This window comes from Toxorhynchites rutilus, chromosome 3, assembly GCF_029784135.1.
Source record: "Toxorhynchites rutilus septentrionalis strain SRP chromosome 3, ASM2978413v1, whole genome shotgun sequence".
Lineage (NCBI taxonomy): Eukaryota > Metazoa > Arthropoda > Insecta > Diptera > Culicidae > Toxorhynchites > Toxorhynchites rutilus.
In genome coordinates this window covers 270,454,796-270,468,964 of record NC_073746.1, presented here as the reverse complement: position 1 = coordinate 270,468,964, position 14,169 = coordinate 270,454,796, and the positions used below count along the sequence as shown (strand labels likewise).

The 14,169-nt window shown below is 37.9% G+C and overlaps 1 protein-coding gene across 9 annotated transcripts in view; it reads right to left on the bottom strand.

Moving 5' to 3' along the window:
- The window catches only part of LOC129772795 (extracellular sulfatase SULF-1 homolog), a 154,689-nt gene that overhangs the window by 35,729 nt on the left and 104,791 nt on the right, over positions 1 to 14,169 (bottom strand). For all 9 annotated transcript variants that reach the window (XM_055776254.1, XM_055776256.1, XM_055776250.1 and 6 more), the window contains exons 4-6: positions 5,010 to 5,336; positions 4,527 to 4,942; positions 4,353 to 4,463 (exon numbers count right to left, since the gene is read on the bottom strand). In XM_055776254.1, the coding sequence (XP_055632229.1) occupies positions 4,353 to 4,463; positions 4,527 to 4,942; positions 5,010 to 5,336 (854 nt within the window). The remainder of the gene's footprint in view (positions 1 to 4,352; positions 4,464 to 4,526; positions 4,943 to 5,009; positions 5,337 to 14,169) is intronic.

Sequence of the window (14,169 nt, the reverse complement as noted above, 5' to 3'; positions counted from 1 at the left end):
GTAGTTCTACGTCAAAAACCTGAGGAAGTTATCTGTGTAAGAAATTTAGAAACCATTAAATTTCTAAAAATAACGATTTTTAAAACCACTTGATGAAAAATTGATGAATATTCCTTCCGAATACATATGGCTAAAGATAGCTAAAAATAATTGCAATGAATTCGGAAATTGGCCAACGCCTTCGAAATCGAATTGAGATTTCAACCAGCGTATGATTATGAGTTTGAGTCGATTTTCATACATTAGCACACACATTCACCATTTTCAGAGAAATAAAAACCATTATTCTGAAAACAGATAGCAAACCTTTTAACTCTCATATGACACTATGATTTTATCTAAATATAATGTTTCAAAAGCTTGTTTTCGATTTTCAAAGGAAGGGAAAAGAAATCTGCATGGTGGAGTACGATTACGTATTTGAGTCACTGTATATGAAAATCATGCAGTGTATGGTAGTTACCAATACTAATACACTAGAATCTAAATTGAGACGTTGTTTGTTTACAATGACACAAAGTAGCAAGATTATCACTTGGTCTAATTGAAGTTGGACAGAGTGTAGTCGAATTTTTGACTATTTTCTTCTTGTACTACGAATATCTTTTGGAGCAAGGAAGCGCAGCAAGAACAATGCAAGGTTCAACGTGTTAAAGATATAAATACCTGAAATCTATCCAGATCTCATATTTGAGATACTTGAGATACTTTTTTCCAGATTCCAGTTGCAAATTACCGATTTAGATTCAAGTTCGGTTCCCAATTCAGATTGCAGATTCTAGTAACGTGATTCCAGTTCCCGGCTCATACATATGTTATCGAACACTTCTCGTCTATTTCGAATCCATCAAAATATATAATGGGGAGGAAAAAATATTCCGCTGTATAAGTATGATCGGGTAACACTAGGTGGCGTTGGAAGGATACGATTCAATACTAGACACAGCTCTCGGACAGTTTTGTGATTGCTAGGCACAGTTTTGTTAGAGCGCGCGTCAACACTAGAAACCAGCAAAAAAACATAGTTCACTGTTTTAAAACGATAATGACGAAAACGCAAGTCAGGTGGCCGTAAATGTCAACAGAGTTTAGGGTCCCGATACGGCCAATCACGCGCATCTTTGTTTTCGAAATTTCGGTTCGCTCGATTCCGTTCTAGTAATTTTGAAGTCAAAGAAGTCTCACTTTCTGTACGGCCAGTTGTCGAATGTGTCGATAAAATAATTTAAATCGTTGAAAGCAACTGTCATGAAAGCATGGTTTCGATTACTCAGCAGTTAAACATTGTACCTACAATTGTAGGGAATTGGGTCCAGAACATGTGTTCATGTAATATTATGGAAATATTTTATTCATTTCAGATATTATTCTAGGTTGCATCAAAATTTTGAAGTAACCCTTTAGCAGAAGGTTTAGTTGACTCCGGCAAAATGCCGATAGCTTGCATGGTTTCGTAGAATCAGCTGAAGATGATTGATTCATGATTCGTTCTTCCCCACCCGACATTAATACATAAGCTGGAAATGCACAGTTTATGCCTCGCATGCCTTGTTCTTGTTTTTGGTGTAATAACTATGACAGCTACCGTGGCAGTATTTCCCAGTTCACATACACAGGTCATGTGCGATTACATGTTTGTTCCACAACCGCCATTATTCCACATTTTAAATAAACAAAACTATAGATCCGCATAATGGTAACCATTTCAATCTACATCTGGCAACGCATAAAAAGACGGGTGGGTAATGTCGGGGACATAACCGGAGTGACGTAGGACTATGCAAAGGGGCAGCTTTTGTTAAATATATATTTTAAATATATTGTTTTATTTTCTTCACCTACGTGAATACCTACCTATCTACCTGAAAAATGGATTAGTTTACTGTTTACTCTTTATGAATATGTTAATGGTTCTGAAAAGAACCTTTGGTGTTGTGTTTTTGTTATCACTCGATATTCCCATCTTGTTCGGCTAAACCTTCCTGTTTAGCGATTTGTTGTCACTCGCCACAGCTTTCACAGTTGGAAAATTTCTTCCCATCCAGCTTGTGACATATTTTACAGTAAATTACATTCAATGGCACGTCGCATTACCACCACTCAGTGCCGGATTGGAGGTAATTTTAACCTGTAATTGAACATTTGCGATGACAGTGGTACAGTGTCGACTTTCAATGTGGGATCATAATTTGGATCTCTATGTTTACAAATACAAAAATGTCCAACTAAATAAGTCACATTACATGTCCGTCCAATTAGCTAAATGTCGAACTAATTGTAGATTACTGTACTTTCAATCTGGAAACAATTTAAGAATTGGTGAAAATTGAATAATCAGGAAAGTCCCCAACTATCAATAAGCTCAGAACAACTGCCAAATTCACATACTCATCAAATCCTGGCAAACAAATTATGAAAACATCAATTTGTGTTTTATTATTATTTTGGATAATGTTTTAGAAAGCATTGAACTTTATTTCCTAAACTCTTTTTTGGAAGGTATAATGGCCCTGAAAAGCGCCTTGTTTTATGGAATGGTTCCAATTTAGAAAACTTAGTACTCGTGGTTTTGAAAAAAAACCATTTCGAACGCCCTCGATGCCGCCTTGTTCTGGATTTGCCACCAAAGCAGTTTGTATAAAGAACAAAATTTTTTCTTCTGCTACCTGATGCCGTTTTGCGATTGCGTTTGCCACTCGCCATTCGCTGCAACTGCCTGTTGTCTTGATGTCCGCCGAACCGAATGTGTTATGTTCCGAATGCGGGTTTTCTTATCGTCGCGAGCAGCTTTGCCAGCTAACTCGATCACTCCGGCGGCCGAAACTATATAACGCCGGCTAGGTGGACTGGTACACAGGTACTAACGCGCTCGACCTAGCTACCTTTTCCGGTGCAATTGGCGGATACACCTACGGGAAATTGCAGACCACCACGAGCGGGATTTTGCCTTTCCCTTCACTTTTCCTCCTTTGCCATATCCAACCATGGCTGCTTGTGTTGGTTTGTTGATGTGAGGTGATGCGAAACGATGTGGTGTACGGTTCGGATGAGAATGATCGTTACGGCAGCGGAGAGGGGATTTTTAAGCTGACTGGCTGGCTCGAGAATTACGCATGTGTGAGACTGCGACCAATGTTTCCCTCATTTTTTTCTTTTTCCTTTCCAATCGTGCTTCATTCTATTTCGCTGCTGCTCTGGTTGCCCGTTTTGGTCGGTACGATTTGAGGAGCACAAAATGGACCAATCAAAAATGGGCACATAGTGTATTTGGACAATGCTTGATATTTCACAATTATTCAATTATTTATCTCAAGAAAAATGAAATGTTATTCGTTATGATAGATGCGTAGATATATTTCCTATCAATTGATGCAAAAACCTTTGCGATCTATTGAGAAATGCTCGAGTTATAAGCGTTCCAAATCTTGCATTTTTTCCTACTTGTTCAGTGCCTAGATTTCCATTTCACCCCCTATATCTTCCGGTTAGACGTAGTCCTACGTCAAAACAACAAAAATGGGGGTGCGTGTGATGTACAATAACCATTTCATCGAATTCCACCTTCGACTTGAAGGTGCGAACAAAACGCATCACGATTACATTCTTAGCACAACACACTATCGACCTTCCAAAGTGGTACACAGGAGCAAGACTGTGTAATAGAAATTGAAAATGATCTGTTTTCACTCTCTAACCATATCAATAAGTTGCCGTTGGATGGAGCCTCAATTGCAATATTTCCTTTCTCCACGAACACTGGTTTCTGCATTTGCATTTCGATTTACGCACGATTGTAAAACGCACACAAATGAGCACAACAAATGTATGAGAAAATAGGAATGCTTTCAATTTTCATCAATTTGAACCATTTACAAACTATAGAATTGTTATGCATAGCATATTAAACAAATATGGTGTGCTCATTATAAAAATCCGCTCGCTACAAGAATTTTTATTAACATTAAAACTATTTCAAAAAAACGTGACCTGTTTTCTGATTTGATACCTGTATTAAAAGACGTAGTCCTACATCGAAACCTGTTTGTATCACTTGAATAAGACTTAAAATAGACTAGAATAAGACTGAATACAAAAAGTTGGATGCCCCACGAGTTTTCAAGCTCATAGACCGAATTTTCATCTGCGAAAGGAACGCCCACAAAGAGGAGAACAGGAGAACCACACACAGGTGTTTGTCTCTCTCTAGCGCGTGTGGCGGAAAACGTGACACGAATTTAGTCCCGCTACTTATGACTCACCCGTTATACGCTTGCTTTTCAACTAACGACATCACGTCTCTATTATTTAGAGAGATTACATTGAATCAATCGTCCTCGACTATTGTTACAAACCTTCACTAACTTCGAAGTGCTGCGCTTCCTGATGATCGATGACATAATCCTCGTGCTCCTGTCGGGATTCGGAGTGTTCCGTATCGGCCTCCTCTGCATGATTATCTTCCTCTAATAACGATTAAACATTTTTAAAGTAAAAATCAACAAACCTTTTTATACCCTGGCTCCTACCTTCATCATGATCCCCATCGTGCTCCTCCTCGTCGTCCTCATGTTCATGTGAACCGAAATCAATCGCAGCCTCCTCTTTCTTCCCACCCTCTGGCACAATGTCTTCCAATGCCGGAAACATCGTTCGCTCCCGATCCAGCGGCTCTGTCTTGAACGCCGATGCGTTTGCTGCATTCATCCGGGCGCTATATCTCGCCGCAGCAGCCTTTATTCGCTGCAACTGCATTTGTTCGGGAGTTTCTCTCCGACCGGAGCTCTCGATCAGGAATGTGTCCGGCCACTTGTCGATAGCGTTGCGATGCCGGTTCAATATCAACGGCAGAAAACTTTGACCATCCATGTGGGGTGGTGGAACCACTCCTCCTATGTCCAGGAAAGTGGGCGCCAAATCCACGTTCAGTACTATCTCGTCCACGCTAGAAAAAGAATACGAGAGGATATTAGTTTGAACCAAGCGCGACGAGTGAGGTTAATTTTACGAACACACTGGCCGGTTCGATGCCGGGTCCCCGCATGAGAAACGGCACGCGGACATCAAACTCGAACGGGAAGCTTTTGCCCTTGATGAGACCAAACTGACCGAGATGATAGCCATGATCCGAGGTGTAGATGATGTAGGTGTTATCCAGCTCGCCGAGCGCCTTTAGCTCCTGGTACACTCGTTCCACAGCAACATCAACCGACTGGAGCGTCTGCAGACGCTTCGTCATCAGCAAATCGGTAAATTTACGATGTATCGGCTCCATCGGCTTAGTAACCCTAAGGATCCACTGCTTATCCGGATTGGGCGCGTGATCATAGGCGGGGGTGCTGTGTAGGGAAAGGAACGAGAGTAACAATAAACAGCTAATGAATGCAGGGGAGACACCTCATGTATATTAATGAATATGTGATCAATTAGGATTACTTAATTGAAAGCTGTCGGCGAAGTGTGTTTCATGTAAATAACCTGGTGCGCGGTCGTATATTTACTTCGGAGGCGCAATTAACATGTCGAGTCGAGTACTCGAGTTCAGATCAGTGAGGGCTGTGGGCTGTCATTGAGATTTGATTCGCAATTCAGAAATGTGGATTTTGCCATATAAATAATATATACACAAAAATTTTATGGTGTTTACGAAACAAAATACTCTAAGTAGGTACCGGTTTGATTGGATGGAATGATTTACATGATTGACTTCCTTTGGACCGGTAATACCCATGGTTAACAGTTTGAGCTACACGGTTCAGTCTAGTGATCAAACACGAAATTCAAATTAAATTATGGAGGTAATTTCGAATAATTATGTTAATAGTAATAAATGTATTGAAGTATAAAGATAACTTGTACAATTATATTAACCCCTTCCCGTACGATTTAATTTTCAAAAGAGCGGACCAAATTCAAACGCTTCGTTGAGTCACGTATCGAGTAATTTCATCTGCTGAGCGTCTTAGCGCCTTGTGATATGCAAGCGCGCCACGAGAGAGACTCGATATTGTACGTTTTGGCACAATCATTCCATATCGAGTGAGACTCGGTGTTGTACGTGAAAGGTTAAAGATCCTGTGATGTGTTTACCGATATTGTTCACATATTTCAGCTTCAGATATTCGTATAAAGTGGTTATAAAAATATCAAATGATTACTTCTGCGATATCCGAACGATTTTGGCAGTAGATATAATAGCGATTGAAGAAAAATAACTCTAGATTTCCAAAACCGATCGAATAAGTTCTATCTGTATGCATGGTATCTCTTATATCTTACAGAAGTCTCCGTAACGCTAGCAATACTTCTTGTCAACCTTTGGCATATTCAATGAACATACTTTACAATTTATTTTTATTCACATTCTCGATAGCTTCGAGATAAAAAATTGAAAAAAAAATACTGAAGGTGCATCTTACTATGGTGTATCGCGAAATATTATTGAAAAAAAAAATTCAGCAAAAAAACGCATCAAGAGCGTTTGCACAATATCAATGTCGGTCCCAGTGTCCAAAGATATTTATTGTTTAAATAAAAAATAGTCAGCAATTCGACTAGAAAGTAGTCACATTTTGTAAAACATCCGAAAACAAACCGTATATATTTTTATTTTATTATTTTGTGACTGTCAGTCCCAGTCAGTTAGTACATTCCTACCAAAAAGCTCAACGTCGGCCCCTAGGGACTTAACTGACTGGGCTTAACGTGTTAATAGTGCCAATCACCGATGCAGCAGACCGAAAATGTGAGCGGTAAGGAACTGGGATTACCGACACATGATGATTGTTGCGTGGACATCTTCTTCTTCTTCTTAAATGGCAATAACATTTCTAGAGGAACTTCGCCGTCTCACCGTAGTATTACTTGCGTCATTTTTATTAGTACTTAGTTGAGATTTCTATGCCAAATAACACGCCTCGAATGCATTCTGAGTGGCAAGCTCTAGAATACGCATGACCACAGTGCAAATCGGAGGAAATTTTTCTGACGAAAAATTCCCCCGACCAGAACGGGAATCGAACCCGAACCCCCGGCATGATAATGTGAGACGCTAGTCACTCGGCCACGGGAGCACAACATAGTGGACATAGTAGCTAGAATAACACACTAAGATGGTCAGTTGAGGGGCCCTAATTTTTGAGCTCATGATCGTTCGCTTAGTAGCGGACGACACGCAACCAATTAGGCTACGAAGAACCCCTCGTATGTGATTTTTGATATTTGTGATTTTTTTTCAGAAAAATTCGAGAACTGTGCTGCGCGAGAATATCCAATCATTTAAAAAAAAATCTATTTTGTTCATTTTCTAATATTTTGTTATTATCCTGAAATCTATAATTGTATTGTATTCATGTGTTAGTGAAAAGTGCCTCCAAATCATATCACCAGCGCTATGGAAAATGTTGTATAAGGTATCCAATTAGAAAAAATAAGTAATTTTTTGAATCCCTATATGGTTCACTATAAGAGCTGTAATCAAAAAAGTAGTTTTTCTTTCTTTCACGCCATACTCAATAGGTTTGGAAATTAAAATTCAAGAAAATACTCAAAGTACGTCTATTTTGGTATAAAATTAAAAATTATAAAAATGTTCATAGAAATTTTTTTAATGAAAGTATTTTTTTTTTTGTATTTCGAAATTTTGGATTTTTTTTTATTTTTGGATACATTAAAACATAATTTCCATTTAAATGTACAGGGAAACTTCGATATAACGTACCCTCGTTATAACGTACCCTCGATATAACGTCACTCGATATAACGTACATTTTACCTCGATATAACGTACAAATTTCCAAAGTGTAAAGGAAAATTTTTTTCAATATTTTTTTTCTGATAGAACAATGAATTATCTGTATTGTGAGCTTGGGTAGACTGTACAATTCGTAGTTGCTCTCCGTGATTGACCTGAACCAACCAAACTGCACAAAGAACACACAGAATGACGCTTGGGACTAGCAAATCATTCTCGTTGTGCAGTTCTGGTCAATAACGACGCCGGCCACGTCCTTACAGTCACCAGGAGAAGGGAAGGAATGTTAGTATGATATTCGCCGCCCGAAGGCCAGAAGGGTCGCCTCTATAGCGTGGTTCCCTAGCGTTTATCATGGAAGGGATAGTTGTTAGTGGGAATGGTTGAGAAAAATCAGGATTCACTGCGGTAAATGATGTGATTCTGTAAACGCTAACTCTAAACTGCTCGACGAAACAAAATCTCAAAAATCGAAGGTATTTAAGGTAATACACTGCCGGACGTACGACTCTATACTTTCTAGAATATTGTAACGATGAATATGATACGATTATATATGATTTCGACACCCGACAACGAAGGTTATCTATGAGAAACCTGAGAAGGTCACCAAGAAACCCCTCTACAGTAAGAAAGATCTACAATACATATCTCTATTATTTATCGCAAGTAATTTGTATCTAAATTCCAATTGCTATGACGGATTGCAGAAAGCTGAAAGGGTAACCGGAAAAAAATCTTTATATTCTATTGTTTATCGTACGTACTATTCGTTGAAATTACTCTCCGCGTTATCTTTTGGAATGATGAAAGAATGAAAGAATTCTAAAGCCAAAGAATAAAAGAATTGAAAGAAGAATTGAATAATCAATGAATTAAAGAATTGAAGAATTAAAGAATGAATACAAATATAAAATGGAGCTTGAGCTTGGGTAGACTGTACTCTTCGTAGCTGCTCTCCGTGATTGACCTGAACCAGTGAAATTGCACAAAGAACACATTGAATGATGTTTGGGAGTAGTAAATCATTCTCATTGTGCAAGTTTCGGTGATTCGAGCTTCAAAAAGTCAATAACGACGCTAGCCACGTCCTTACAGTCACCAGGGGAAGCGAAGGATTGTTAGTACGATAATCGCCGCCCGAAGGCCAGAAGGATCGCCTCTATAGCTTGGTTCCCTAGCGATTATCATGGGAGGGATAGTTCTTAGTGGGCAGAGGTATGAATCAGGATTCACTGATGTAAGTGATGTGATAATAGAGACGTTCTAGAAACAATCGTCAATATGTTCCGTCATTCATTGCGCGTGTACTTTATTGCGCAACGGTGAAGAATTATCTTTGAGAAACCTGAGAAGTTAACGAAGAGAACTCCTCTAGAAACAATCGTCCCGGCGGAATACTCCGTTACTCCGGGCGTATCCTGCATCAAGTTTCAATTGCGACGGCGGAGATTTAACAGTGAGAAACGTGATAAGGTAACCAATTGAACCCTTTTAGAGTCGGTCGACCCGGCGATAGGTTCTGTTATTGATTGATAAATACAATATTTAAACAATGAAATAATCAAATAATTAAAGAATTGGAGAAAACTACCAGAGCTGTAAATAACTAGTGACAGATATCTCACACTCATAATTCTATCTGTAAACACAATCCAGATATTCGAATTATTGAACTTGGAGGCAAAAATTTAAAATAATTAGTGACGTAGAGCGCAACAAACGTAACCACACATCACGGTCATGCAAGATCTAAAAGGAGCCCTACACGTCACCATACAACATGCAGTGAATGACGGAACGTCGGAATGGAAAAAAGCACACACACAAACTAAAATGAATGAGAGTACAAAACAGTCTTAATAGACTTCACTCTTTAACGCATGCATGCGCTCAGTACAAAGGCAAACGGAAATACAAACACATATACATATGGCACTTATCTTTCAAAATACGTTCTGTCTCTGTTTACTTGACAGCGTTGTAAGACATCACCAATGCATGTGATATGCTGTCTCTTCCTCCGGGATAGCAACACACCAACAAATTAGCATACGTAAAACCACTACCACTACTTGTAGGTAATCGCTAGGAGAGAACCACTGCACCACACTGAACTTAAGAGAGTTGCGTTTCTCTCATTTCACTTTTCTACTACATATACACACACATGAATCGAGGAAGATAGAGCGGGCGAGAGAGAGTCCCAGTGTACACGTTCGTACATGCTTATGAAACTCGAATAACCGAGCACACAATTCGAAAATAATTATCACCGTGTGCTAGAATCTAATCCATCACATTCAAAGCACACTAATTTAACCGGAATCCTTGATCTCCTAAGCCGTACATTTAGTACCATTAGGAGCATCATCCACCCTCATCCTCAAAAGTTCACCAGCAACCACCATAACTGAAACAAACGATCTAGCACAAACGCCATTTGTATCCCCAACCCATGCACAAGCCGAACCACCCCAATCACACATTCCAAAATTCAATAATTCCTAAATTAATATGAAACCGTTTATAACCGACACAATTGCAAAACGTCGCCGAAATGATTTTGGAATGTTTTAGAAACATCACTTTTTCACTACACGGACGCTTTGTAGCCATAGTCATGGAAAAGAACACGAAATAAAATTGAGCAGGGTAAGAACGAAAAAAATGCGTCTACACTCGACGACTGCTCGCGCGAGACCACCAACAATGAATTATCTGTATTGTGATGCTAAAACAAGTTTTGTACCTTCAATCAATCCCGAAATACAGATAGTTTTGTGATTCCAGATTCTAAATGAAACAAGCTTTAATCAACAGTACGAAGGGAAACATCATGAGAAAGGCTGGTTTCGTCTTCTGATTGAAGTTATTCATTAACTTTACTAAAACAGCAACACAATAATGTATTATAGAGTACGTTTGTGAGTACTTGATTATGCTTCGATATAACGTACAATTTTGAAAGTGAAATGTACGTTATATCGAAGTTTACCTGTACCTGTTTTTGATATGTGATTTTTTTCAGAATTTTAGAGAGTTTTGCGGTACTTTTTTTTAATAATTTGAAATTTTGAAATCATTAAATTAAGTTTTCAGACACAATACTGCTGTGTTCGTACTTGTTCTTGATATTTATGATTTTTTCATAATTTATTGAGTATTGAACGTACTATTTTAAGGCAATTCTTGAATACAGCTATAAAAATGGATTTTGCGTTGAAAAAAGTTCAGAAGGTTCAGAAGGAACATATTTTGAAGGCGATAATATAAATGTAGATGATAAATAAAGTATTTTCTTTAAAAACACAAATTCCCGGTATACAGTTGAATGTAAAACATATTTAGTGAACATAGAGTTGTGAAATCAAAACTCGAAACATAGAATATTTCCAATTGTGAAAATTGTGTGACAATAAACATTTGAAATACCAAATGTGATATAAACAGTCTGCATTTTTTTATTTTTATGAAATTGATGATTAATAAAATCGTAAATTTAAATTCATAAGACTAAACATATCAACATCTGTTCTGTTTATAGAATTATCCAATTTCGCAAAAAAAAATTCGAAATGCCAAAAAAAATTGACTTTTCGATGGTAATTTTAATATAGTATGATACTATGAGTATACTATGATACACTATGAGTATTTTTTCTATATTTTCTTTTCCAAGCTAAAAAACTACGCTTTCACCCATAGCTCTTATATTGAACCATATAGAGATTCAGAAAAATCATCTAATATACTAATTTACAACAATACTTTTCATAGCGCTGCTGATAAGGTTTGGGGCTCTTTTTACGAATACACGAATACAATATAATATTAGATTCTAGGAAAGTTAAAAAAATGCTAGAAAATCACAAAAAAAAAACAAAATAAAGAATATATATTAAAAGTTTATTAGATATTTTCGTACCGCGTAGTTATCGAAATATTCTAAAAAAGACCAACAATATCAACACATATAATAAATACACAAACAAATAAATATGCATATTTAAATATAAACTAAACCTGTAATGGGTCTCGAAATTCTAAAAAAAACTGAATTAAGAAATATATATTTTTTGTACCGCGCAACACTGTTAAAATTCTCAAAAAATTCGCACATGTCTAGAAAGGTGCAGAATTAGATTCAAATACGAATTAGAGTAGTAGTGAATCTCTCAATCCCCCCAAACAAATTCAATACTTCAAGAATTCTTTTAGTACTTTAATTTTTGATGATATTTTTTTTTTTGATAATATTTCTCGATACACCATAATAGGATGCACTTTCAGTATTTTTTTTTAAATCTTTATCTCGAATCTATCGAGAATGGCGTGCGAAAATTGAAAAGTACGTAATTAGAAAGTACGCACGGAAGCACACCACCATTTTTCATATTTTATTTTATTTGTCAATTCATCAACGTCATCGACGAAAATGACATCGAAATGTCGAAATGATACTCATAAACCACAAAACATAGTAGAAAACATAATGAAAAAGTCATATAAACATTTATATGTTGAAGTCACAAAAATATTTTAGGTGCTTATGATCGTCACAATTTAGATGGTCGAGTCAGTGCCACCCTCCCTTACACCTGATGTAGCGTGAAACCATCTCTAACTTGCAGCCATATTGTTGACTGACTGATCAACAATTCAACATCGGATGAACCGGAAAACCGCGAGACGAGCTCGAAATTGAACCGGATCGTGACCTATATGGATACCATACCACATACCGCTAAGGTTTGGCTGTCGTTTCGGGCATCGCGCGTTTGAATCGATTCAATTCAATTTGTTCTTTTCGCCGCATTCAAATGTGATTCGCCGTGTTATGAACTGCATAGATATGCAAATAGCCGATAGCGAACAGCAGCCCGCAGTGCGGTCCCGCGTTTGAGTATTGTTACCTTCAGCACGATATTGATACGATGCTAATTTGGATCTCATCCGGTTCATTTATTAAGGAGGTATTGAGTTTGGCAACCAGAAATTCCACGTATTTTCCCTCGGCGTATGCATGAACTAGAATAACCCTCCCAGAAACATCACAGGGAGAGAAAGTTGAATTATAAATTACATGCCAACTCTCGACACGGTGGGTGCAATCGTTGTTCGAAAGTTCACAAACACTTGAAAACTCACGACTGCATCTGCTCCGGTCGGTCCACTCCTGACACAGCATCAACACCCATCGCGTCAATTGAACCATCGCGCAAAGGGGCTCTCGCTCTGGTAATTAGTTTATTCAAAATTAATCACGCTGTCAGTCCGGATGGACTGTGCAAACTTACCCGTTTTACATATTCCACCGTATGGCGCCGGGGGGGTCAGTTTACCGTGTCAGCTTCTCTTCGGCAGTTGTGCTTGTTATTTATTAATTAGACCAACGCAAATCGGACCGGACGAGCCAGAATCGGTACACGAACGACTCGTGCCCTCAGTTTATCCTCTTGGTTGGAATCCGTAATGACGATGACATTTGGCTTTATAACGGTCTCCAATATCTGCGTAAATCAGCACCGACAGGGAGATTCCCTTTTGACTTATGAATACGTCTACATATGAACAAATCGAATTATCCGGTCAATATTTGTTGTTTCCAGAACATCCATTCAAATAGCTGGACAATTGAATATGTGCCTTCATAATACACGATTCCATCACTATGTGAAGTGTTTGATTAGGAAGCGCTATTAAGTGTTTGCTTAGTTGTTTTGAATCCACCTTGGTTTGTTCTTGTGTGTTTCAGTATGCCTCATTCATATTGAATTAACGAAGTAAACTATAACAGTTCAATCAGGCACTTTTGAACTTCCCAAAACTGATTCGCATCGTAGTATGTATTAGGGAACTTGCTCAATACTGTAGACCATGGACTAATAGTCTTTTGGAGAGAAAAGACGAATATCAGCTCTATTTTCGCTTGCCAAAATAAAATAGCGGAAGTGGGGTAAAGTGGTCACACTAAGGAATATGCTAAATTTTTACGTCCACATACCGCTAGAGTCATCCACTGAACATTTTCCCCCCAAACTATAAATTTTTTGCGAATGTATCGCTGAAATTGAACATAATATATGTTTACTAGGGTGACAATGGATGTATGGAAAAAATTTCATCATCGAATTTCAAAAACCGACCATGTACATTTTGTTTATTGATCCAAAAAAAATCTTTTGCAAAGTTTCAGCTCAATCGGACATGATTTAGGGGTGCCTCAAAACACTAATAGTTTTTATTTTTTGGCCACTCAGGTCCCAAAAGGTCGGCCAAAAATTTTTTTTCGAGATGACATCAGATCTCGACGTTTCATGCATTTTAAGCTATTTTGCATCGACAAATAAAATCGATTTTCCAAAATTCCTTTACTCCCCCATTGGAAGATTTTCGAGGATAAAAAAAATTAAAAC